Here is a 27,187-nt window from a genome sequence, read left to right as displayed (position 1 = left end):
TATCAATGCAGCCATGGAAGCTAAGACTAAATAAATACTGTAATTGGAAAAAAATAGCCCTCACCAGATAATTTCAAGAAATTATTAGCCATGTTTTGTGTCTGTAAAGTATGGCATAAATTTCAGTCAATGCAGTTTATGCTATATCTCAGTTTTCATAAAGTGGACTTGCACATAAAGGAGATGGAATTTTCCCTATGTTATCCAAAATATATGTGTTCTCCAAGGAAACAAATACTGGAATAGAAAAATCTACTTTCCATACCTCAGTCAAGAGCCATACAACCTCCTCCCCACAGACATTGTATCAAATCCACCAAAGATACTGTTCAAAGAATACTTTCCTTACACAAATAATGTATCGCAATGCTCCCACCATCAAAGTGGGTTTTTTTATTGTATGCTCTTAAAAGAAAGCAACCAATGAAACCAAAACCCTCTATATTTGGACCAAATCTTCTCTTCCTTGGCATAAAGCCTTCCCTCTTAGCCGTCTGTTCATCACTCCCAGGTTCTAATACACATGCAAGAAAAATATTGAAATAAAAACTGTGCAAGAACAGGGAGAGCTACAGTTTGCTCTGTAGGGTTCAAGGCTGAGAATTTCTGATTTGCCTGAAATGAAAGGGAATTACTGGGTGTTTAGAATTTTTTTTGACATTTCTGAAAATTTTCTAAACTTAGACTGATGGCAATCTGACTGTATGTGCCTATTATACACAAACACACTCATACATAATTAGCTAAGAAATCATCTTTACCAGTGCTCAGAAAGATTGAATAAAACCCATCAATTTTTCCTTTACATTAGTAAATAAACCCAAGCATGCAACTACATTTTTATACAAAATTCTTCCTCTTTTTGCCAGCCTACTGGTGTTTGTCCTCTGCATATATCAGCAGAGCTGTAACCAACAGATCTTTCCCACCTGCCCATTTTCAGTTAAAGAGAGTTACTCAAAGAAGCAGAGAAGGGGAATGCATTATTTATTATATATTAATATATTAATATTACACATTAGTGATAGGTATTGCATAGCTCTGTTCCAATAACAGTGGTTGAGGAAGTTCCTAGTATCAAAGGATATCAAATCAGTTAAACAGAATATTGTTGCTATATACTTTAAAGCAACTGTTAATAGATGAAATATGTATATACTTGCATATATAGTATGTAAAAGTAGCTCTGTCTCTACCAGTGTTTCTATAAGCAGTGGAAACAAATAGAATAAAGGACTGTTAGGTATCCTATATTCATACACAGTCTGCAGTGAGCAATATGAAAATATAAAGTATTTTATGAGCAGTCTGTCAGGAATACTTTTATAGCTTTGAAGTATTTCTCATTTGTCTTTGTTATTAGAGAGGCCTGTAAAATCCAGCGGGTGTAATGCGGTGTGACATACTGTTGGATAATTTTTAAACACTTTTTAATGTCTGTGTGGTGCTTTATTCATATAAAAGCCTCAGTAGACAGACAGGCCACAGCACCTCTGTCGCATAAAAATCTAATTCAAATGGAAGCTTTTACCAGTGCAACCATTCAGCATCCCCAGTGTACCTCTACTTAAAAGCTGCATGCTGTAGGTGTTCTGTGGGTGTCTAGATAAAGTCAAAGTTACCTAATCTTTGTTACTTTTACACACTCAATCATTACTCATTTATTTTGATTTGGATTTGCCAGACTGATTGCACATAGAAATGCATTTAGAAGAACAGACTGAATGCAGAAATCTGGCTTTACTAGTGCAGCAGGCTTCCTTTTCGAAATTAGGTGCATGAAGGAAAGTATACACGTGCATGCAAATGTATTAACTATATTCACAGTGGTCTCTTCCATGTCACAGCTCTGACCTTTTTGCTGCACAGCAATATGAAGCGATAATAGCTGGTATGGATTAATCAATCACCTCTCTCCTCAGGGAACAGTGCTGCTTCCAGTCACAAGCACACTTGGATGAAAAGCATGTTTGTCTTCTCCCTCAAAGACCAAATCAATAAAAGGACCAATTTTTTTTTTTTTTGGTAAGAGGAAGGAGGTGTAAAGGGTAGGAAAGCTGTGTGAGGCAAGAGATCAGGGCCAAGGTGCAGGTCTTCCTGTACTTGATGGAGGCAGGTTAGACAGCTATCTCACTGCCTTTAACAAGATACAGAGATGTCTGAGGGGAGGATTTTAGCATGCAGGGCCAGACACAGCCTCGTGGTGTGATGTGGTGGCATCACTCATCAGCAACCTGTAGTAAGGGCTTGCATGCCCAGAAGGTAAGGTCAGAGACCATCTGTCTCCAGGTGCTAAGGTATATTTGCTAAATTCACAACCTATGATAGTTTGAGAGAACTTGTTAGTGTGCTCATATCCTGAGGTAGGCTCTGACCCTCTTCACAAAATCACATTGTTGCTGAGGCTGGGCAACACCTCTGGAGACTGTCTAATCCAACCCCCTGTGCTCAGAGCAGTGTCAACTAGAGCAGGTTGCTCATAACTGTGTCCAGTTGGGCTTCGGGTATCTCCAAGGATGGAGACTCCACAACCACTCTGGGAAACCTGTTCCAGTGTTAAATCACCCTTAGAGTAAAAAAATTTCTTCTTATGTTTGAACAGAATTTCCTGTATTTCAGTTTGTGCCTATTGCCTCTGTCCTTTTCCTGGGCACCACTGAGAACAGTCTGGCTCCATCTTCTTTAATTCCGCCATCAGGTAGTGATAGACATTAATAAGGTACACCTGAGCCTTCTCTTGTCTGGGCTGAACAGTCTCAGGTCTCTCAGCTGCTTCTCTTATGACAGATGCTCCAGTCTGCTAATTATCTTCATGGTCCTTTTCTGCACTCACTCTAGTATGTCCATGTCTCTCATACTGGGGACCCCAGCGCTGGACCCAGCACTCCAGCTATGTCTCACCAGTGCTGAGTAGAGAGGAAGGATCACCTCCCCAGACCTGCTGGTGATGCAGTTCCTAATGCAGACAGGGATACTGCTGGCCTTTTTTTGTCACAACGGCACACTGCTGGCTCATGTTTAACCTGCTGCCCACCAGGACCCCGAGGTCCTTCTCTGTAAAGCTTCTTTCCAGCCAGTCAGTCCCCAGCCTTTTGTGGGCCATGGGATTATTCCTTCCCATGTGCTGAACTTCTTGAGGTTTCTGTGGGCCATTTCTCCAGCCCAGGTCTCTCTGAATGATAGCACAGTCCTCTGGTGTTTTAGCCACTGCTCCCAGTTTTATACAATCGACAAGCTTGTGGACAGTGCACTCTACATATCATCCAGTGCAGTAATTAAGATGTTACATGATATTGTCCCTAGTATTGACCTCTGGGGTAGACCACTGTTGAGTGGTCTTCAGCTGGACTTCATGTCACTGATCACACCACGACGCCAGCAGTTCTGTCAGCTTTCAGTTCACCTCACTGTCCATTTATTTATCCTGTACTTCATCAACTTGTCTGCAAGAATATTATGAGAGACTGCCAAAGGCCTTGTTGAAGTGAAGATAAAGAACATCCAGAAGCAGATGAGTGAGAAGCTCCACTCATCCACTGTTACGGAGGCTCCCAAATGAGCAACCAACCACCAAAAATAAAAAATTAATTATTAACACAGTTAACTAGCTCTCCGTAAATTACAGGTTTGAATGTCTGTGAGAGGAGAACAGAACAACTTTCTAGGGTTTAACGGCAACCCAAAACACATAACAAAGAACTCTATGGGGTTTAACGGCAACCCAAAATGCAGAACAAAGCCCCACTCCCTAGGGTTTAACGGCAACCCAAAACGCTTTATCACTCACCTGACAAGTGAGGGCTCTCAACCTTGAGGACCTGCTCAGGGCAGCGTCCCAACCCAAGGCACCTCGAGGAGTTTCCTTGGGCAGCGTCCTGACCCAAGGGGAGAGTCCTCGACCGCAGCCTGCTGCTCCAGGGGACGAGCTCCAAATGGCTCCCCCAGGGGACTCCATTTATACCCAGGCCGAATCTGACCTGTAGGCAATAGCGGCTCCCATTGGCCAAAGGCCCCAATTACTGCGAAGCCCTGAGAACAAAGACAGTCAGGAGCTGCTGCACTTCAGCAGCCAAGAAGCTCTGCCACATCCACCAAGCCAGTCACATGCTTGTAGAAGGCTAACAGGTTCATCAGACATGACCATTTACCCCTTTGTAAATTCATGTTGACTACTGCCAATCACCTTCCTGTCCTTGATATGTTCGGAAACGGTTTCCAAGGTTATTTGCTCCATTACCTTCCCACCAGCATGTAGTTCCCTGGATTCTCTTTCTTGCCATTCCTGAAGATGGGAGTGACATTTGCTTTCTTCAAGTCCTCAGAAATCTTCCCTGAACACCATGACCTTCCAAAGACAACTGAGAGTGGTTTTGCATTGACATCACTGAGCCTCCTCAGTACTTATGGGTGCATCCCATCAGGTCCCATGGACTTGTGTATCTCCAGTCTGTTTAAACATTCCCCAACTTGATCCTCCTCCAGCAAGGGTATTTCTTGACCCAGATTTTCCCATTGGTCTCCATTGAAGACCAAGGCAAAGAAGGCACCTTGGCCTTTACCATGTTTTTTTCACCAGGTCAGCTGCCTCATTCAGTAGTGTGCCCATATTTTTTCTAATCTCTCTTTTGGTACTAATACACCCATAGAAGCCCTTTGTGTTGCCTTTCGCAACCCTTGCTGCATTGAATTGCAGGTGGGCTTTGGTCTTCCTAACCTCATCCCTGCACACTCATATAATTTCTCTACTTTCCTCCCTGGAGACTTGCTCCTGATTGCAATTGTTTTACACTTCTTTTTTATGTCTGAGTTATATCAGGAGCTCCTTGTTCATCCACGGAGGCCTCCTGCTGCCTTTGCTTGATTTCCTCCTCAGTTGGGCTGAACTGTTCTTAAGTTTGAAGGAGATGATCCTTGAATATCAACCATTTCTCCTGGACCTCACTGCTCTGCAGGACATATCCCATGGGATTCTTCCAAGCAGATCACTGACTAGGCAAAAGTCTCCTTTCCTGAAGTCCAGGTTTGGGATCCTTCTTTTTTCCCTGCTCCCTTCTCTTTAGAGTCTGTACCCCACCATCTCATTATTAGGGGCAAGGCTGCCCCTGACCTTCACATCCCTGATCAATCCTTCCTTCTTTGTAAGTATGCGGTCCAGCAGAGCTCCTCTCCTTGTCAGCTCCTTGATCACCCATGTTAGGAAGTGGTTATTAATGCACTCCAGAACTTCCTGGATTACTTGTGCCCTGCTGTGTTGTCCCTCCAGCAGATACATTGTGCCTGCCCCAAATATTGGGGTAAAGTTCTTTACTACTTTGAAGTAATAAAGTAGTTAAAGTACTCTGTGAGCACCAGGGCCTGTGAGTGCAAGGCTTGTTCCTGTTGTCTAAAGAAGCCTCATCTACTTTTTCCTGATCAGGCAGTCTAATAGCAGACACCCACCACAATGTTGCCCATCTTGGTCATGGTTTACTCTATGGTTTACTCTACAAAAGAAGGGCAGCACAGCCTTTGGCTGATACTATGCTTGCTGTGCTAGCAGAGAAACTACAATCCTGTTAGTCCTCCCAACCAGATCTGTCCCTGGAAGTCATGGATAAAGGCTAATGCTTTCCCAGGCCTATAGAAGAATGTTGTCCTAGTTCAAGACATGGTATGCTGTTTGCATGGTATTTGCTTTTCCCCTAGAGAAAAAGAGTTACTGAAGCATTTTTTCTTACACTTGTGTAATATAAATAAATATTTTTGGATGCAGGAAGCTAACCTTTCCCTAACCCTTGGGAGTTGGTGTCCAAACTTCCTTGGGTTTGCTAGAGTAATCAGAAAGGCAAAGAAGCTGATGCATGAGCTAAACTCATTGACTGTATTCCTGCTTAGCTCTGCATTTTAACTGGTTATGTATTTTGGGTCAGCAGATTTATACAGTTCACACTTCATTATCGAACAAGCATAGAATACTCAGAAGTGACCTAAGTAGTACAGATCTTTCTGCAGTTTCTGGTTTATTCCTGGATGGGTCATAAAGCTTTAAAATGCAGTGAAAGTTAATCAACACAGATTTCTGCTAACAACTTAAGTAGTCCTTTGCTTGTAAGTTAGCATGGAAAAAGGAGATGATGGGTAGTTGGTTTCCATCTTCTCTCTTGAAAGTGGTCTGACTGACATATTGGGGAACACTTCAGTGCTTTTGAAGGCACAGATCAGGACTAGATAAGTGACAGAAAGTTGAAAAATACTTTTTTGCCAACATAAGTCATTCCCACACTTTGTTTTGGGATAGACATCTGATCACAGATGAAGATTTGTCTTCAGTCATCAAATTCTCCCTAGGCAAATGTGGTCTGGTCCTGAAACTGCACCCTCTAGCCTTCGAAGTGGCCATTTGCCAAGTTCAGAAACACACATCTTCCATCTGGCCAAAGATATTTCACTGTGTTCTTCTTTTATATCAACTTGTGGGAACTGTTACAAGCAAAATATGAAATATAAGCAGTGAATGCATCTTTTGCAATAAGCATAAACAGAAAGTAAGGCAAAACCAAACAGTGCCAATTACTTTCCCTTTATGCCTTCATTTCTTCGTTATTCTTTGATTTGCTTTTGGGTTTGAAGTGTCGGTAGTAAGCGGAATGCTTAAAGTATTAGCTATTTTACTTTGTTTTCACAATGGACATTGTTGAAATCCTTTAAAAAGAAAATCCCATATCTTGAAGATAAATAGCAAAGTAATTCTTTGTGCTAGGTAAGAAACTGTACCACAAAAGAGTGACTGGACCATTCTCATAGAGACTATTATTTGACATCAAGCAAGAAAGTGGTTAAATGCCAGGGGTGATGTCTTCTTAAAAGAGGTGACTGGTACAGAGAAAATTAAATGACACTCGTAATTTAGTGGTGGAGTGAGGAAGGAAAATGTAACCCTGAGGAGAGCCATTCTAGAAAGAAAGCCAAAACAGGGGTTTGTGAGCCAAGTGTCTGCACTGGCTTCAGCTCCACAGAGCTGTAAGCATCTGTCATGGGGACATGGGACATGGTGCCTTCATGCTTCCTCCAGACTGAGTACTTTTTTGGCTGTTTTTCTTTTTGCAGGAACCCCGACCTTTGTATAACAAAAGGTGCCAGTTTTATTCAAGTGGAATAGGATTCCTATATGATGCCTACCAGACAGAGGTAAACAAACTCACCTCATCATATGTTCATTTCTCCTGTGCTTTGAGGGGCTGGGGAGGAGGGAGGCAGGTGTTTGAGAGCATGTCTGTGCACATAGGTGATGGGTTGATAGAAACCCTACTGATTTTTCTCGTACAAGTGACTCCTCACTTGTCCAAGCCTCTGATGATTGCAAATCATTACAACTAGTGAGGTTTTGAGTCATCATCAGTGTTTCTATCCAGTACATTACTCTGGGTCTGGAATGATTCCTAGACCATCCATGCTGTATAATAGCTGTCTGGAATGTATTTGTCACATTGGCCTCTTTCTCTAAAGAGGTTTTTGTAGACTTCAAGTGACATAGGAAATATCTAAATGAATCCATTTGCATTGTCCAGAAGACTTCAAATCTTCTCTGTATTTATCCAGCACAGGCCAAGAATGTCAGTGGTTTGAATGCAGCTTTTTTATTATTTCAATGACATTAACATGGTCGGAAAAGTGCCCGTACCCAAATGGCTAGCCTCCTGAGAAGTTCAGATTTAGTTTCTTTTCCTATTTTTCATTTTATTATTGTGGTAAATTTGTGGGAGTGAGAAGAAAATCAAGGAGAGCAGGATTTAGAACAGCTAAACAGTGGTATAACTTACAAGAAGCCAGATGTCCTTCATCACCACTCCTCCCATGGTTAAGAAAAAGTATATGGGGAATGTTACTGTTAACAATTCTAGACAGTTTAGCGAAGTGTATTACCAGGTTAAGCAGTTAATGCATCTTAAATCTTGCTGCTAGGGCACCCCATTATTGATTCCAGAAAATGTATGGCAAAAATATTTCATTGACCTCCTTGCATAAAGACCTACCCAGACAAACTTATGATCTGTGAAAACACCCTTTCTTGTAAGTTTTACTCCATCCTGTTCTAAAGTGTGCATGCATACTCAGACACAGACATGGCCTGAGAAATGCTTCTGATTCCTGTAATAAGCGTGTAGCTGGCATCACACTGACCACAAGACCCTGCAGGTGACCCCAGCCTCAGGCTTCTGGCCAGACAGGTTTCCCCAACTCCGCAGATTCTGGGAATGTCTAAAATTGGGCCACCCACAGCTCCTTGCTCCATTCTGGCAAAATCCCTGTATCTTTTAAAAGTGTAGTTAGTTTGTAATAACATTCTTGTCTGGTTGTCCACTGATCTAAAGTCAGCATGTGCTAATTCAGAGTTAATGATCCATGGCATTTGAACTTGGCTTTTGCTTTTCCAAAGTTAGCCAGCTAGTGAGCAGGGGACATGCTCTGCATGCCAGGTGAACACCTAACTAGGAAGGCAGATTATTTACTTACTGAGTGCGAGTTTCCTTTTGATTGCCATCTCTAGCCAGTGAGTGGTCTCCAGCTCATGTAGTTTGCCTGTTTCAGTTCTTCTCTTTGCTCAAAGCAGAAAGAATTTTATTTTCTTGCAATTACCATGAGGTGAGAACATCTCATCTAGACAAGCACAAACAGCCAGAACATGAAAAAGCTAAATGTCTGGTCACTGGCATGAAATAATAGATCTTGACATGCAGAATAGCCACAAATGGCCTGTTTCCATCACCTTTGCTCACACCACACAGTAATTTGTTTGTTTTCGTTTATTCACTGTTCTCTTAAAAAGGAGTGTCTTGCTCTTTGCATGTTTTAAAAATGCAGTGATAAAAATAGACAACTACAGTAACTCCCTTGGCCAATAATATAATAAGTCTTGTAGCCTAGAAGCAGCTAAAAACATGTTAAAGATTTTGCCAGTCTCCCACTTTTGTACTTCTAGCCTTCTAAAGTAAAAAGGGGTAAACTGGTCTAATTGATGCTTGAAGAGGGGAAAAATACTTTTATTTCCTATCAGAGGTGATCCCCAAAGCCAAGCATCAGAACAAACCACCTCTTTAGCTCTCTCATCCCCATCATGCATGTGTAATGGAAAAAGGGTATTTTAACTATGCAGGTCCTAGCTGTTTTGACTGCATATACAGGGGGTCAAAACCAAAGTCTTAAGTTCCAGTCAGTGTGAAAACACTATGGCATCCCAACAAAAGGGCTGTGGTAGCAGATGCATTGTCACACTCTGCTCCAGGATTGGTTTTCAAACTGCGTTGAGAAGTAGCCAGGTGTGATGGTTCAGTCACTTCTGAGCTGGATCTTGATTAAGCCAACGCAGTTGTTGACGGTAGCGCACTCTTCTGCAGTAAATTGCAGCTCAGGCTGAGGACAGCTGCAGCTGAATGTGACTTCAGGTCAACAGAGCCCCTCCATGAAATTCCAGTAAGTTTAGACACAACAGAACAAGACTGATGAAATGAGGTCCTATCTCAGAATGAGAGATTCTTGTGACAAGTGGGATATGTCTGTATCAAGCTGTGAGCTCCATTTCCAGATTGCAACCTAGACTGAGACCATGTTTTTATAATCTAACTTCCATTTTGGGTTAGAAGAGCTGGTTTATATGAGACACTAACCATAGGTACGGCCTTGTCCTGGGCAGCAAAGCAATCCCAAGGCTTCATTTTAACTCCCTTTTAACTTTAGCTTTGTCACCGAACTTCCACTGCTCAAGCAAATCCTGCTAAGGACAAGTGTGGCAAGTGTGAGACCAGCTGCAAGATGAACTTTCTCTGGTGCTGTGTACATTTAAGTCTTTCCCTTTTGCTGGGAACAAACACGTGAGTCGTACACACTCATCAACAGTGGCAGTTTTCACACTAAAAAGGATGCACAAATCCAGAACTTAGGAGCTGAGAAATATCTGGTTTAACATCTCCTGTGGAGACTATCCCACAGACTAACACATTCATGGCTAAGCAGAACTGTCTGACAGAAGCTTTTCAAAAGCAGGCATGTATTCCTAAGCATGCTTCTTCTACTTTTTCATCATGAGGAATTTTCCATTCAATAATATATTTTATTTGCATTTTGCAAACAAAATACTTCTCAGTGGTTACAGTACATTTTTTTCTAGCAAAATAAAAACTATAGAAAGAATGTATTTTCTGACCTGCTAGCTTTTAAAACCTGAGAGTTCTCCAGGATTTCAAAGTCAATAAGCTAAAAATCTCAGGAAAAAAAGCCTTACATATGAAATATTTCAATTGGTCTGTAGAGCCAAATAGAAGTGATTAATGCTTACCCCACTTAAGGAGTTGTTAAAATGATTTCTTGTCTGGATGGAGAGTGGCTTATGTGTGCCTACCTTTATTGTTCTAACATCTGTCCATCCCTACAATTCCTGCTCACATAAATAAACCTCTTCAGTTTTCTATTCAAGAGCCTGCAGTAAATGGTATTTATTTGCTGGAGTGCTTGGATCTTTTCTGAGCAGTTTTGTCTGTGGGTTTGGAGATTGTTCTTCTTCTTGTTGTTCCTAATTATTTCCTTCTTCAGGAGGGCATTACTGAAAGGAAAGAGCTCCCGTTTATTGGAAGCTGTTCAGATAAATTGGCTTCTTTGCCCATTTCCCCACTATAATGGAGTAGTATTCTTATCCACTTCAGTGGCTTGCTGTGGGGTACGTCTCAAGACCCATGGTCCCTGTGTCACAGACATAGGGATTCACATCTCACAGCTGCAGACTCTGGGTCTCAGCAAAATAGCACCAGGCAGTGCAGCAAAATGCTTGAAAACTCTGGCAGCCCCAGCTGCAGGTCGGTGCTGGGGGGTCTGGGCTCCATAGTGCAAATGCCCCAAGACTCAGGGATGTCCTTCTGCCCTGTAGTCATGGGTTTTAGAATCTCAGGATCTTTCTGCACGACAGTAAATAAAATCTGATGTTACAGTAGCTGCTTCTTTGGGGTCAGTAGGATGATTCACATATTGCACTGAAAGGCTGAGAATAAAAGTCTTTTCTTTTTTAACAGGTCACATGTTATACCTTAAACAGCAAGTGCCAGCTGAAAGTAAAGAGTAACACATGCTATTGCTGTGACCTGTACAACTGTGAGAAGTAAGTACCTGTGTGCAATGGCCTCTGAGAGATCCTTGGTTGTTTGTCCCTCTTCTTAAATGATGGGGTTTGGGGGGTGACCTTAGGCCTGGAGAAGCAACACAAGGGGCTTGTATGCTGAGCAATCCAGTTCCTCTGCGACTGAAGTCCTGATGCCAGCAGAGAAGAGGTCAGGGATCGCATATTAGTGTTGGCATTATTTCAGTTTCTTTTTCTTCAAATATGTCCATAAGCGCTTTGCTGTGTGATCAGAATTGACCACTCAGTCATTACCCTGTCAAGATTTACTGTTGATCTTGCAATGCAATTTTCCCACTAGATTTAATGACTCCTTTTTTTTTTTTCCTATCAAACCAGGGCAAACAAAATGAATAAGGATATAGGTGCCCTTGAGCAGAGATCATGTTGTAGACATATACAGAGCTCTTTTGTTAGCAACAGCCTCTGTAGGCATGGGATTTTGCTAAATTGTCATAGGATAGATACAGAGGGTCTTGTGAGTGTTTTCTGAAGCTGTCCATTTGACTTCATCGTTACCAAAGCATGAGATGTCAGAAGATAAGAGAGGGAATGTCTGGATATGCTTGTGAAGATCAGTTGAAGATTAGCACAGGGTTGCCATCCAGCTGTTTAACAGGAGTAAGAAAGGTGGTTAGGAAAACTACATCACAGAAAAGTCCAAGGGTTTATAATGTGGAAGACAGATGAAATGAACTCGCACAACTGACTGGCCACCTGGCACATAGATTTCAACTGCAAGCAGCATCATGTCTTGCCACATACAAGACACTGAGGAGAATTTCCCAGAACAGCCTTCTCTTCTCTTCTCTTCTCTTCTCTTCTCTTCTCTTCTCTTCTCTTCTCTTCTCTTCTCTTCTCTTCTCTTCTCTTCTCTTCTCTTCTCTTCTCTTCTCTTCTCTTCTCTTCTCTTCTCTTCTCTTCTCTTCTCTTCTCTTCTCTTCTCTTCTCTTCTCTTCTCTTCGCCTCCCCTCCCCCCTTCCCTTCCCTTCCCTTCCCTTCCCTTCCCTTCCCTTCCCTTCCCTTCCCTCCTTCCCTTCCCTTCCCTTCCCTTCCCTTCCCTTCCCTTCCCTTCCCTTCCCTTCCCTTCCCTTCCCTTCCCTTCCCTTCCCTTCCCTTCCCTTCCCTTCCCTTCCCTTCCTCCTTCCCTTCCCTTCCCTTCCCTTCCCTTCCCTTCCCTTCCCTTCCCTCCCCTCCCCTCCCCTCCCCTCCCCTCCCCTCCCCTCCCCTCCCCTCCCCTCCCCTCCCCTCCCCTCCCCTCCCCTCCCCTCCCCTCCCCTCCCCTTCCTTCCTTCCTTCCTTCCTTCCTTCCTTCCTTCCTTCCTTCCTTCCTTCCTTCCTTCCTTCCTTCCTTCCTTCCTTCCTTCCTTCCTTCCTTCCTTCCTTCCTTCCTTCCCCTCATTTTCATGTGCCACTGAATAACCTCAGTCCTCTGTAAGCCTTGGCTAACATGCTGCCAGACACGAACATTTTAGCTGCAGGGGAATGAGGCTGGCGCAATGGTTTTGCTTAAAAAAGTAGCTCTTGCCCAGATCCTGACTCAACTAGAGAAGCAAAATGAAATTTGGGACTAGAGGGAAATAATCTATGCATGTGTATTTCTCATGCACACAAGAAACACAATGTGAGTGCCATTGTCAGCGATCCACAGTGGACAGCAAGATTTTATGGCACTGGCATGGATAAATCCAACGTAAAGAAGCGGTCTTGCTGCTCGACAGACCTGGCAATTCCAGTTCATAGAACAGCTACAGAGAAGTAGGAGGAGACATAGTCACACAAAGTGACTTGGTGTCAGCTATGCAACAGACCAGTACACAGTCAGGATTGCAGCTGGGATTTCCTCAGCCTTATGGCAGCTAAAGCTATACCTTTAATTAGTTAAGCAATGTCTGGGCTCATGATAGGGTCCAGGTGAACTCAAGAGTAGCAGATCTGCAGTACCAGAAGGATGCCCCACAACAAGTGATTGGACATTTCAGGAATTACTGTGCTTGGCTTGGTTCTTCCCAGAAACAATGTTTCTCCATGCTGATAATTACCTCTGCAGACCCTTCCCTAACCACCATCCCCACTGCTGCCCCACGTTCTGGGGCTGGAGGAACAGAAGAGTGAACACTGCTCACTTCCAGTTTCCACCATAAACTGATGGCAATTTCCTAACAGTGCAAAAACAGACTTGGCATTTAAAACATCTTTCCAACTTAAATAGCTGCTTTAGGAGCTCATCAGTGGGCATTAAGGCAGGTACTGGAAAGAACTGCAGGAAACTGTGGTTTCAAATTTTGCAGTAGGATATTTCTGACTTTCGGCAAGACGATGAGGATTGATTTCACAACATGCCTGATTTACAATAACCACTGCAGTGTAGAAATATAAACAAAAAAAATTTCTGGATAGTACAATGCATGGTTTAAAGGCACACTTTATACTGTTGCATCTGTTAATTTGGAACCACAGACACCATAATCAAATGTAGCCAGCTGGCAAAATCTCTCTTCCTGTGGTTGAATTAATGCTTAAGCAACTTGTCTTCCCCAGTGTTAGAGATGCCAGCAGATTTCCAGGTGAGCTGGGAAAAAAAGCAATGCTAAGCATGCTTTAGCTGGTAGCTAAATGACAATGGCAGCATCCATATGCCAGGACTGTGCCTGTGTTCAGAGACCCTCAGAAAAAAAAAAAAAAAAGAGTCCCTGCTGGTGCACAACATCGATCAGCAAACTAGGGTTGGTATTAGTTGGACCACAAGTTTAATGCTGGCATTAGCAGAGCCAGTTTCTGTCTATGGTAGAGTTTTCTCCAGTTCATCTGAGCAGGATTTGGTGGGAGCATGGATGAAGTATTTTGCCAAAGAGGAAAGTAATCAAGAGGGATTCAAATCATCTGGTGATCTGTATTATGTGCAAAACCATTTCCACAGCAGTGACGTTGTCTGCATTCCCTTTCAGTTCAGAGCAGTCTGCCAGCTACTATGAATTTCATGGCGTGAACAGCTGTCAGGATGTGGTTCACCTGTATAGGCTGCTGTGGTCCTCCACAGTCCTCAACATCATCGGGTTGTTTCTGGGGATTATTACGGCAGCCATTCTAGGGGCATTTAAAGACATGGTAAGGCTCAGTCTTTTGCCTTCTGTGAGGATTTCTGTGCTTGTTGATGTTACCAGGTGAGTTAAAACCAGGGAAGCATTAGTGTATGAAGGAGGCACTTTAAACATGTTTCCTGTGTGATCTGGGAGTCTGGAGTCATATCTTTGGGCTAAGCTTTTGCCAGCTGCTCACAGCTAAGTAGGTCAAGCCTGGTCAAATATATGAATGGGAGGGAAAAAACAGGTGTCTGTGTGAACAGATGCTGGCAATTCACTTAGTGGCATCTTTCTTTTTCCTCCTAATTTGACACTGAATATGTGGGCCAGCACAGAGTTGGAGGATGCTAGTTTGTAGCTAACGTGTAAAACTCAAGTCCTAGGTGTGACTATTTAACTTTACCTAGTTCTTTTCCCAAGAATGGGGATTAACTCTGAAGTACCAGTCACGTTTTTATATAAACAGTTGTACTCAGGTCACATGAAATTCCTCTTTTGTTTCACTAAGGAATGCCACCCTCTAACTGCTCCCTGTGTCACACCACCACGTTGTGCTGATGTGCACCACTGCATTCGGAAGAGGCTGTGCGCTAGGAGGGATGCTGTAACACAGTGCCTCATCTGCCTACATTTTCTAACATGTTAAGGGGGTGAAGTATTTGTTCCTGGAATTATCACTGACAGTGGTCCTGTTTGCAGTGCCTAAAGACCAACCAAGTGACTCAGGAGAGTAGATGGTCCCAGTCCCAAGAGCTTCCAAACTAAACGGGCAGAGGCATGAGGATGAAGGTGAAATGCAGGAGCTGAAGGGAGGTGTGATAGCAGCACAGGTGATCTTAGATACCTGATGTTTCTGGTGACTATTCCAGAGGAGAAAACTAAATAGAAAGACAAGTGAAAGGAAGGAAGAGAGGGATCGAGCAGGGAAGAGAAAGCAAGAGAGACAGGTGAGATGTACACAAGGGTGGGAAGACTAGAGGGAAGGGACTGCTCAGAGCTGGCAGCCAGTGAGCAAGGACCCAGTCAGACTGGAGGCCATCCAGGCCCTGCTCTGACCACCCAACATCCCTTAGCAAGCATGTCCAGGCTATCTATAACATGTGTTGGGTGCCATGTGACAGAGCAGGGCCATACAAATTATTTGAAATTCACCTTTGTTAAGAGTTACAAAATGTTTGCTGGAAATATTCCTCTCTCTAGCTTAAGGCAAACAAGCACACTGAGCCTTCACATTGAAGAAGTGTGCAGCTGAGCTGTCCTTTATGAGGGGACTCTTGCAAGGAGTTCATAACAAATTGCAGCCAGCCAGTAAAAAGTTGTGGCTGCCAGACAGGAGAGAGTGGAATTAGTTTTCCTAGCTTAATTCCTCCCCTCCCTGTGAGAGAAGCAGTGGCAGAAGGATAGCAGAAACTACTACAGTGGGAAACAAGGGAAAGAGTGGCTACATGAGGAGGGGAAGGCAGGCATCATCTACAGTAAGTCCTTGGTAGAACACTGCAGCTTTCCAGTGCTGCTGAGTATTTTCCCCTAGCAGATGGGTGTGAGTGCCTCCACCAACGGCAGCTGTGGGAGTTGCTAGTGCTCCCCTAAGATGAGGAAGGGTGCAGAGAACCAGCCTAAGTGCACCTAGTCATCTTGCACAAACTGAGGCTTACACAGGATTTGGGCTGATGCTTCATAGCAGGGTGAGCTCCAGTCCAGGCACACCTCTGTGCTGCACAGGGGCCACCGCTGCACTGTTCACAAGGGACACCAAGCCAAGGAGATGCTCCTGGGAGAACTGGGGTCTCCATGACCTGTCATGTTTCCTTTCTGGGAGGCAGAGCCTGCATCAAGGTCTGAGTCCTCTGACTGGGTGGCATAAAGCCATGCTAGGAAATCGCAGCAGCAGTGGACGTGCAGCTTCTCCTCAGGCTCGGCTGGAGCAAGTCTGTCTGGGCTCCAGCTAAAAACCTGATCTGAATAAGCTCTTTCATGTTTTCTCTGCAGTGGGAGTGGAAAAAACCCACCTCACTAGCTTAAGGGAAAGATGAGTTTGTGTCAGTTACCTCAGCACAGGAGCCATGCTATGCTTGTGAAAGTGTTACTAAAGCAGCAATCCAAAATGCAAGGACCACTCCTTGCTTTTGCCTGTGCTTTTTCAGGGTCCTTTTGAGTGACACACCAGAGCTGGTTTGCTAATCTGCTGCTCACTTTTGTTACTAAAGGAGTAACTCTTGGGGGAAGACAGGGGCCAAGAAAACATCAAGCAGAAGAGGGAGAGAAAGGGGCATTGGACTGAATTAAGGAAAAGCTTCAAAATGAGTGGGAGAACAATTTTCTTTCTTTCTTTCAGGATGTCACCTTCCCACAGAAATGCTCACTGGCATTTTGCAGGGAGAGCTGAAACGCCTCGGGGCATTGCTCTGAGGTTGACTTCCAGAAAACACAGGGCCAGGCTGACTAGTCAAACAAAAAACATCATGTTTATCTCTGGGGAGTGTCGGCAGCCAAAACATGTTGCAAAGGGGAAGAGTCTGCAAAACAGTGCCCTTGCCTCTAAACCCATCACAGTTCCTGGACAGAAAAAGAGAAGTGTTGTTTTGGTTGTTGTGGGTTTTCTTTCTTGTGACAAATTCCTTGCAGACCCTGGCATGCTCCCTGTGGTTTTGCTGCCTGCCAGATGGCCTTGCTGGCTCGGTGGGAAACATTTCATCCTCTCGTGACCCCCAAGGTGTCAGCTCTCAGTGGCTCCTGTGTCACCCATGCGGCCATCCTCTGTGATCTGCTGGGTGCTGGGGGAGCTGCAGTGGTTATGACAGTACCCTGCTTTTCAGATCTACAGTGTACTTGGATATAGGATGCCAGCTAGGCAGTTACCTTAAGTCACCTTTAACAAAAAGCAGATTAAGATATAATGTAAATGATATAATTTATGTACTTGGAGTATCCAAAATGATAAAACACTGTGATTATTTCTTAGAGAAGACAGAAGTAAAGAAATGCATGGAAAACTTCACTTGCTGGTATTAAGAGCTGATCTAGAAACTCTCTTCCCTGCCCCATATTCATCTGATGACTTGTAGATGTTTTCCTGACACACCTTGCCAAGGAATCTGCCTGCCCTGAGTTTAGGCTTGCATTAATCAGAATCACTGATGGTCCTGGGGGAGGTTGTTGACATTTTTTTTTTTTTTTGGTTAGTCTCCTTGGAGTCCTCAAGGGAATCTGAACAGATTAAATATCATTCCCTTGAGCCCTCTCCTCTTCCCTCTCTAAATAGGAAAACAAAATGAACCCCTAATTACTGAGCTACTTGCCATGCATTCATGTTTTAGCACTCATGCAACTAAAAGTAAAGTCTGAGGTTAAAAGTAGTCGTAGCTCAGAAATAAATGCTTTGGCAGGTCTGTATCAGATCAGTGAGCTGTCCTGCCTTGCTCTGCAACCACACGGCCCAGCACACAGCAAGCAGCAGCTTATGTGGCCGGGTGAGGGGCAGCCAAACAGCCCCTCCAGCCACCGCCTGCTTTCCCCACGCTCCCTGTCCCAAGGTGCCAGCCTGGCACTGGCAGCACACCCTGGCCATTTCACAGCTCCTTATCTCTTTGGCTTGGGTGGTGTTTCAGTTTAAAACGCCTCCACCCACCTATTTTATGTGACTAATTTAACATAATGTCATTACTGGAATACTTGATAAAAACATTTAACCAGCTTCAGCACCTGCAAATCGTTGCTGGCTCCAGGCTGAGACCAGATAGCCTGATAATAAGGTACTTTGATCAGTGGATTTGGGGTGGATGACTCCTCAAAACTGTCTTCTAGAACTGTTCTGATGTTCATTCTTAGCAATTGGAGAGCCTTGCTGCTACGGATGGAGAGAGCTGAGAGGGTTGGACGGGGCTTTGAGCAAGCTGACCTAATGGAAAGTGACCCTGCCCATAGCAGGGAGGTTGGAACTAGACAGTCTTTAAGGTCCCTTCCAACCCAAACTGTTCTATAATTCTAGGTTCCTGGGAGAAGGACAGCAGCACCCGAAGGGACCTACACCAGAAAGTTGGTGACAGATGCAGAACAGGCATCCATATTTCATGTTGGGCAAAGCAAGTGTTTCTTGCTGCGTTTACATCCACAGCCAGAAGGGTCTGATCGTGCCAGGGCCTCCCTCCTCTGAGGAAGGGCACGCTCTAGGTGCAGGCCCAGCCCTGGCCAGGGTGGGCTATGTCGCTTTGGGTCCGAGGCAAGCTCGTTAGATGCTTCTCACTACTCCTGTCTGAAAGGCAGCATCTCACCATTTTTCCCCACCATAACCACCCAGCAGGGCGGGTAGAAAGGAGGTGTTTTGAGGAGGGTGCCTTGAAGATGAGAGCCTTGCTGTCTCCCATGAAATAGGCTCTCTGCTTTTGTGCCCAAACTTCCTCTGCACCAGCTCCCGGGGTGCTAAGTTTCTCCAGAGAGTGAAGGCCTAGATTGTCAGGTGGCTTAGACGATGTTTTCCATGTACAAACACAATCGATATACCTCTTTCTCAATCACAGAGAGATCTCACACTGTCCAGAGGATGCAGTAGATTACGTCTCTCACTGATAAATCTGAAAGGAAATGCCAAAAAAAAAAAAAAATCCTGGCTGCTGCTTTCAGCATTTGTGTGGCAACCACTGTATTTTATTATTTCAGTGAAAAGAAAATTCCATGCTCTCATATAGAGGAATCTGCTAATAAAAACAAAGGAGAGAAAAGAAACCACTGGATTTGTCTCGCTTTGCAGAGCAGAGGGACATGAAAATCTTTCACAGAACTCTGCTGTCCTTCACAAATGGTTATATAGCACAGGGTTTTGGGATTTAACACAAGCGCCCTTTCACATTTAGCTTTTGCTCCTTTTTTTTTTTTTGTCTCTCCAATTGTATTAGCTGGTTTAATATGAGCTATTACTTCTTCCTGCAAACCTCATCTCACATTGCAGTTAAGGGACATGCCAATAAAGCCATGGGATATGATGAAGGATTTTATGCAGTAGGAATGAGATATGCATGTGGGGGATGGTATTGGACAGCCAGCAGCAAACTCCATTTCACAGGTGAGAGGGAGCTGTGAAAGAATAGCAAGTGGTCTGCACAGGGAGAAATTTGTATATCTGTGTAGGAAAGCTGAGAGAAAAGACATGAGGCCATCAGTTAGTTGTTATTGGAAAGAGTCTGCAGCAAATTATGAAGGACTGGGTGTTGGGTGCTGGAGTGAATAAGAAGAGGCGGTCAAAGCTGTATGCTGTGCTCGTCAGGGTGTCTCAGGTGTCTGGAGACCTGCCAGTGCTTCTGTAACTGGTGCTAGGGAAGCACCAGGAGTCATTTTCGAAGGGAAGAAGGCTAAAGTAGCTGTGTACTTCTAGTCAGAAAATTCACTCCAGATACACCCTCCTCTCATTCTGGCTGTTCCTTGTTTTTCTGTAGTATCAGTATTGTGTTGGAAAATAGAAAGTTGTTAAATTGCATAGTTGCTTGTTTTAGGACCAGTTTCTGCTCCAGCCCCCTCTGCGCTGTGCTGATATATTGTTGTCTTTTGTGCTCAACAGGTACCTCTGACCCAAATTGCTTTCAGTGCTGCACCTCCTCCTCAGATCCTGTACAATCCTGCCCAGCAGATCCTGACATACGCTGGGTTCTGTCCTTCTGCAGCAACTATTTCTACTTATCCATCCTACCCGTTACCTCTTCAGGTATAGTACAAAATGGCACCCCTCTTACTCCATCAGTAGAGCATAAGCTGCTACTCAGTACAAACTCTGCAGTGGTAGATCTTGGCTCCTGGGGGTTTGAAATGAGGCAATGAAGTTGGGTCCCAACTCACAGACTCGTCTCTGGAACGACTTAGTCTGGACCTAGTTCTCAGGTCTATTCTCAGGTCTCAGGCTTTCTCTGGTTGTCCTTTGGTCTCTGTCTGTTGACCAGGAATCCCAGTGTGGGATTAGAGCTGTGCCACAGTAGTCATGAAGGTGAACACATCTCCCATGTTGGGCAAGATAAAGCCATAACAGAAGCATTGGGGAAGCCAAAGGAAGCATCTGATACTCACAGGATTTGGCAGAAAAGTTTACACACCTTAGCCCACCTTACTCTTAATATGTAGATAACTAGATTAGGACTCATCAGATGGAAAGGACGCAAGAAAGGAGAGGAAGTAACAGGTCTGTGAAACTGAGTGATATGGAAAGGACTGTGGATGGATATCTGTGATAACTTCAAAATTTTGGTTGCCCCAGTAAAGCTATTAGGTAGTAAGATAAGCCAGAAATAGGAAGGTTTTTTACACACCAGAGAAGATTCAAATGCCACAGGATGTTGTGGAAGAGTATAAATGAGGGGTTAGGATCAGCTGCTGTTAAATACCGGAATTCAGGTGTCACTAGCAGCCCAGCAAGTTCCCAAATGGCCTCCTGCCATAAGAACCAACAGTGGCTCACCAGAAGATGGAGCCCTTCTTCTTTTAGCCTCCTGTGAGCATACAGGCCACCACTGGGAGACAGGTACAGAGATGCTATGGCAGTTGGTGGAGGTTGATGAGCTTTACTGACCAGAGGCAGCTGGCCTGAAGGCGGGAGAGAAAGCTGCTGGAGGTGCAACTTTCTCTGCTTGCGGGAGGCGGGGATACGGTGTGAGCTGAGTAAACGCTGCTTCGCCTCCTTCAGAAGGATGAGGTGCAAGTCATGCTCCAAGCCTGTGCTGCGTCCAGCCAGAGCTGGCCTGGAAAATGCAGGGAGTGGTGCTGAGGGTGGTGGTTGCTTTTTTTTTTTTTTTTGCCCTAGAGTGAGATGAAGAACGTAGGGTGAGCTGGTAAGTAACTGAATGTACTGAGACCCTGGAGCGATCACAGGACTTTTTAGATTTTTTTTAAAGCACAGTAAGACTGCTTTGTTCTGTCCAATGGCTTGTTATACTTTGGCTGTGTAGTGCTAGACCAGCGGGTACCACAAGTTTTGCAATACTTCTTAATTGAAAACATGCATGTTTAGCATGAACTAGCTGTGGACCAGCTCCCCACAGCCTCCTGGGCTACATCTGTTCAGGGCCAATAAGGTACCAGGCACAAGTACTGGGACATGATGATCATCCACACAGTGAATTGTTAGCATGCTCCTGGTATGGGTTTGGCCCAGACCACCTAACAGTCTCCCAGCAGCACCCAGGAAGGGGTCAGAAGACAGCAAGGGCAGTGGATCGTTTCCAGTAGGTAGTGTGCATACAGACACTCACACTAGTTTGGTGGTAAGAGTTCAGCCATAGATATGTGATATGTGCTGTGCCAGTTGGCTTCACAGCCAGAGAACAGTCCTTGGCACGTCTTATTTATTAACATAAATGGGGCCAGGCACTTTCTGTGACCATGGGTTGAGAGGGGAAAAAAGAACATCTCTTTTTGTTTGCCTTTAGCTGAAAAGCTGTGCTGTTCTGCAGAGTTTAGTTAGCACGTAGCCAAGAGCAGGGAGAGAAGGGGATAAAAACAGATGAAAGAAAGCAATTCAGCTGAAAAGATGCATGTAAGTAGTCATGAGGATCAATTGTAACTGTTCACTCCTGTGTCCAGTGAGAAACAGAAATACATCCTATTTACCCCAAATTCTTAACTGCATTCCAAAACAAATACAGTTTTTTTCCTAGATTTCTAATTTTTCTAAGTGTGTTAATTTGTATTCTCTCTCCTTCATAATATTCAGAGGCAGACATCACCAGCTGTCCCCAAGCCAGCAGAAGTTAGCGAGAAGCACTGGGCTCCAAAAGGGAAAGTGCTTAATCCTTTTCCTGGAAAAAAAAGAAAAAGCAAAAAAAAAAGCTGCCTTCCTGCATGTATGAGCTCATTATGTTGTAGTTTGGAGAGAAGTAATTTCTGCATCAGTGTATGAGTTAAGACTCATAATAAACTTGCTCAAAGCTACAAATGGTGAATGTTAGAAGCAGGCCCGATCAGGAACAGAGAGAAGCTTAACCGTCATCCGCTTCCATTATTTGAGAGCTGTGGGCTGAATTCATAGGGCTGGAGGTCTTGACCCATCTGAGTGCTCCAAGCAGTGCCCAGCTGCTGGATTCAGGCCTTCACAAGCCCTGCTTAGCTGGTCCTAGTCCTTAAGGCAATTACAGGCCCTGGGTCTGGCATTCATCTGGCTAAACGCAGGGACTGTTGGCATCTAGGTAGGAATCTAGAGCTGCCTGATAATGAGATCAGGTAGCCACCTGGCCCGTGCTGCCACTCCGGGAGGGCCCAGGTCCCGTAGTCCTTGTGTCACATCTGTGTGGATGTCTGGGATATGCCATGGCATCCCAAAAGGGCTGGATGCTTAAATGTCAGCAACTGAATTGAACTGTAGCTGTCCATAGGGAGAAAGACCCTGCCTGAGCTGGTCTACCCTTTAGAGTCCACAGAGAGAGCCACACGTGGATTATCTCAGGCTAGAGATTTATGATGTAAATGGTATGAATGCACCCTAAAGGCCTTTCCACTGACTAGGGGTGTGATTCAGTTGCTACATGTTACTGTGCCTTGTGCTTAGATATCTGTGTTGTGAGCCTTCAACTGAGACATCAAAACTTGAGACTGAACCCTGTATCCTAGGGGTGAAGTTCAGTTGCCTAAAGTTACGGTGTCTGAGATGGCCTGATGTTTGCAAGACAGGCATACAGGGCTGGCTGATGTAAGCCAAGGTCTACATGAGACTCACACATATTTCTGGAGCAGAGGGTGACCTTGGGCATCTCAAAAAGCATAACGTTTGCTTCCACATAGACCAAGATCCACATAAGGGCCCCAGGACACACCTCTCTTCTTAGCATTCCCTTTGGCTCACCGAAGCCTTGGCTAAACGCTGTTCCTAAGCCCCTTGAAGTCACATTGCCCTGCACCTGCCCCCACTTGGGGAATGATCACACGCGTGGTGCTTCAATACAACAAAAGGAGCAAAACCGTCTTTAGCTAAAAGTTAGGGGTGACAAAAAGTGGATTGATGCCAGTTAATGAAGTAAAGCAGTTAGCAATCAATTACGAACTAATAACTCCATTTTGAACTCTCATCTCAACCAGAGGAAATCCACAGCCATAGTTTCTCCTTCTGGGAACACATCCCACCTTGGGTTAGTCTGGCATGCAACACACCTAGCCTAAGCACTGCCCCCACTCACATGGACTGAAGCTCCATTAGCTCAAAGGCTACTAACCTCAGTTCACCTGTGGCTCCCACCACGGACCAGATTGATTTCTAGTCCTCTGCTGAATCCAGTATCTCACTGAATAAATGCTTGCTGGAGTGGCAAACAAAGTCTTAAAAAGTCACAACCTGAGGTGATGGTAAATGCTCCTCAGTTCACCTCATGCTTCCTTGTCCACAACCAAAAATCAGCCAAATGCAAAAAGAAAGGGTGATAACAGGAATGCATTTTGACAAGGATGTAACTAGCATTTCTTTTGTTTACTGTGGCATGTGCAGTTCAGTCACAACTAGTCTTGGTAACAGGCCTGCCAACTGGTTAGGTAAATGTGCAGGGACTGGTGGTGATGACAGCAGTAAGGGTTGTGCCAGTCCTTCCTGCCAGACGAAAACTCATTACAGAAGCAATTCCAGGCAAACAGATGGAAACAGTGGCTGCAGTTTGAGGGGGGAGAGAGGCAACAACTCCAAAATAAATAAAAAACACAAACCACCCAAAACCACAACAACTAAGTTTGGAGCTGATCTAGCTAGCAGGTCTGTCGGTATACCTGCACTGCCTCCTGGAGAGTTAAAGGGCATAATCAACCTTCCTGTCAGGTCGTCCCCATTCTCACTCACTAAGTCACCCTGTGGTACAAATGCAGGACAACATTCTCCTGGCCATGGGGGTTTGACCCAGGGCAGCAGCCCCTGCTCACCCAGAGCCCCCTGGAGAAGCCAGGCACCGTGGCGTGGGATCTGCCCAGCCCTGGGTGGCTCTGAAATGCAAGTGCCAGCCCTGGTACTGGCCTTCTAGATGGTGACTATTAATTTTCTTAGCACCAGGGAGTAGCATTTACTTGCCTAGATTTTTCATTTCCCTTGAACAAGATCCATGATTACTACTTTTTGTTTTGTTTTATTTTTTAAATTCCAGGCACTTTAGGCCTGAATCTGAGGAGAGCTGAGCACAACTCTTCTGATGAAGCCCATGAACTGGCATGTGCTGGCATATGAGGGGAGGGGTGAAATCCTGGTCCTCTTGAAATCAGTGACAAAACTTGGTTTAAAGCAGTGGTAGGATTTCATCCAGAACATCAGTCTCTACATGCATTCTTTTATTTTAACAAATTCTGCTTGTTCCTGAACTTGGGCTGCTTCCTAAGGCCACTCTATTCTTCATGCCTCTTTCAGCCAAAGCGCCATTATAGCTGAAACAGCCAAAATGAAAGACTTACAGGGAGACACATGCCTACCTGTAAAATTTTCTCTTAAGAGGAGTCTGCATTTGGCACAGGAGTAAGACCTGACATTTATGCAAGTATTATAACTGAGATCAATTACATCTGCGATAATTTAAATTTCACAGTGATGCCCGGAAACGAGCAGCTACACGTAACCCAATCAGCCAGTCAGGTGCAGCGCATCAGCCAGGAAGCCAGAGCATCTTTTCCTGCAGAATTCCTGTTCTGCTCCATTGCCTAGCTGTATGTGTAATGTCTATTAAAAATGACTTGGGTTACAGATGGAATCTGTCTTATTTCACTGGATACCATCATTGCTATACTTAAGCAGGTGCTTTAAAACTAAAGTGAGCGTTGTGCTGCAGTGCCTGGGAAATTTAATCGTGGGGCTTATTATATAACACTTACATGGCAAACAACGCAGAGCTGTAAATGGGGTTGTAATCTTTTACTGAAGAAGGTATTTTTCTTTATCTGTATACAGCCTGCCAGCAATTTTCCAGGAACATCATCTACTGACATTTCCTTATCGGAAGAAACTCAGCCTCCATCTCAGTCCAGCTCCAGCTATGGTCTTCCCCCCAATGCTCCAGCCCTCTATACACCGACTTACTTCTTGCCTGGAGAGAAGCCTCCACCATATGCACCATAGAACAAATAATTTATTTTAGGTAGCTGGTAGACTTTTCTTTTGATTTTAAGAAACCTCTGGAAACTGTGCTGTGCAGACACTAGACTTCCCAATGAACCCACCGCAGAGTGTGTTACGATCACTCCGCTTTTACCCACATCTCACTGTGAGCAGAGCAGAACCCTGGAAACGTAAGGGCAGGCACATCACCAGTGGGGTGACCAGTCACCACCCAGTTTGCTTGCAGTCAAGTGCAGTGTTGCTCTCTGGCTACCGTAAGCATGTTTCCTTCTCAGTACACTGCAGAATGAATTTTCTTCAAGAGGAGAAATGAAGAAAACACTCTGGATACGTGTTCTGCTTTCATAAACCCATATAGAGGAGTTTTAGTCTGTGTTGTCTGAGTGGGTAGTCAGGAGCTCTCTGAGTCAATCATTTTGGGTAGGAAGAGACCAGGTGTTTGTTTGCTTGTAGTATTTATTTAATAACCCTTTTTGGTGAAAGTGTTCTCCCAATAAAAAAAGTGTGGCAATTATTTTACAATAAAATTAACTGTGTATATTTATACTGTACCTAAGACTGTGTATATTTGTAAGGACACAAAAACACAGGAACAGAGGAATATTTCCCTCTTTCAAGTTTCAAACAGAAAGATTAATTTTATTGGGACTATTTTATCCAGACTTTGTGCCAGTCTAGTCTGTGTAGTAAAACATCATGTCAGTGTGCTAAAGATGCAATTTCCAGACAGGTGTTTTAAACTGCACTTTAGTGTTTGAATTAATTCCTTTCTAGTCAAAAGAGGGCCACAACCAAAACCACTCTATGTTAAACCCCAGTTATTTATTTTTAAACTGATGAAGACCTAATCCAGGCATTTTTTACAATGACTGAAACAGAATGGATGAAGGGTCAGAATTCCTTCATATTTTTTTTTTATTTTCTCCTATTGTATAGAGACAAAAATACATTGACAAGGCTAAGCAGCAATACCTGTAGCAGTGCCACTGACAGGAGCAAAGTCTTGTCCCTGTTGTGTGCACTCTGCCCCCTCCTTGTGCATCACATTAGCTGGGATCCCTCTTAGCACACGGCTGCCATATTTTGGGGCAGGAGTGGCTACACCAGCATGAAAACCCACCAGACTGCTGCATCCTTTCACTGTATTTTGCTCCTACAGGAAGGGTGGTGCTGCTGCTTGCTCTATAGATCTTACAGTCTAGACAGCAATGAAGCTATAGAAATTTCCTGAAAGGCCAAAGAGCAAAGCAGTGGAAAGGAAGGTATTTCCCATTAACTTTTTAAGCAGCTGCTTTGTATTATGAAAATATTTTAAAACCCTGTATAAACAAAACCAGCCTACTTGACAGTCTCCTTTGCAAGGAAGTGACACCATCATACCAGCCGAAAATAGAACAAAGAATGATCATCCTTTTACATAATACTTTCCAGAAATTTCTGTTAATTCATGTGTTGTACCTCTGTGTATAAAAAGCAGATTCAGTGCTACTACATATAAGATCAGAGGTTAATTTATATGGACCATAAAAAGCCCTATTTTGTTCAATTAAGGTTTTTCTGAGATGTAGTTTTAGGCCAGTGATGTTAACATCAGTGACAAGGTGCCTTACATGTATTGCTGACAAGGTGAGTTACATAAACCTGATTGAGAGAAACAAAGTCAGAGCGGTGACCATTATGTTTCTTTTAAACATTAATTTAACACATCCAAACCCCTTAGTTCTTATGCAAATGCATGCTGTGAGGAGCACAATCACCTTGATCATGACATAAGTGAACTACACATTTACTTCTTTTTACTTGCTATGAATACTACCAGGGGAACCACCTTGGGTTCATTTTGGGGGCTCAAAGCCCAGAACAGACTTGCTCCCTTTGAGTTGAGCACCTAGACTGCTTACAGAACAAAAA

General features: G+C 44.1%; 1 protein-coding gene across 2 annotated transcripts in view; it reads left to right on the top strand.

Annotated features, from left to right (window-relative positions):
- TMEM255B (transmembrane protein 255B) overlaps window positions 1-25,827 on the top strand; it is a 75,338-nt gene extending 49,511 nt beyond the window's left edge. For both annotated transcript variants that reach the window (XM_074816922.1, XM_074816923.1), the window contains 5 exons: window positions 7,087-7,167; window positions 11,040-11,125; window positions 14,092-14,251; window positions 19,778-19,921; window positions 25,109-25,827. In XM_074816922.1, the coding sequence (XP_074673023.1) occupies window positions 7,087-7,167; window positions 11,040-11,125; window positions 14,092-14,251; window positions 19,778-19,921; window positions 25,109-25,276 (639 nt within the window). In that variant the 3' untranslated portion in view covers window positions 25,277-25,827. The remainder of the gene's footprint in view (window positions 1-7,086; window positions 7,168-11,039; window positions 11,126-14,091; window positions 14,252-19,777; window positions 19,922-25,108) is intronic.
- The last annotated feature ends 1,360 nt before the right edge of the window (window positions 25,828-27,187 follow it).

Source organism: Strix aluco, chromosome 2 (genome assembly GCF_031877795.1).
Source record: "Strix aluco isolate bStrAlu1 chromosome 2, bStrAlu1.hap1, whole genome shotgun sequence".
NCBI classification, from domain to species: domain Eukaryota; kingdom Metazoa; phylum Chordata; class Aves; order Strigiformes; family Strigidae; genus Strix; species Strix aluco.
The sequence above is the reverse complement of the archived record's forward strand: the minus strand, read 5'-3'. Positions and strand labels throughout refer to the sequence as shown.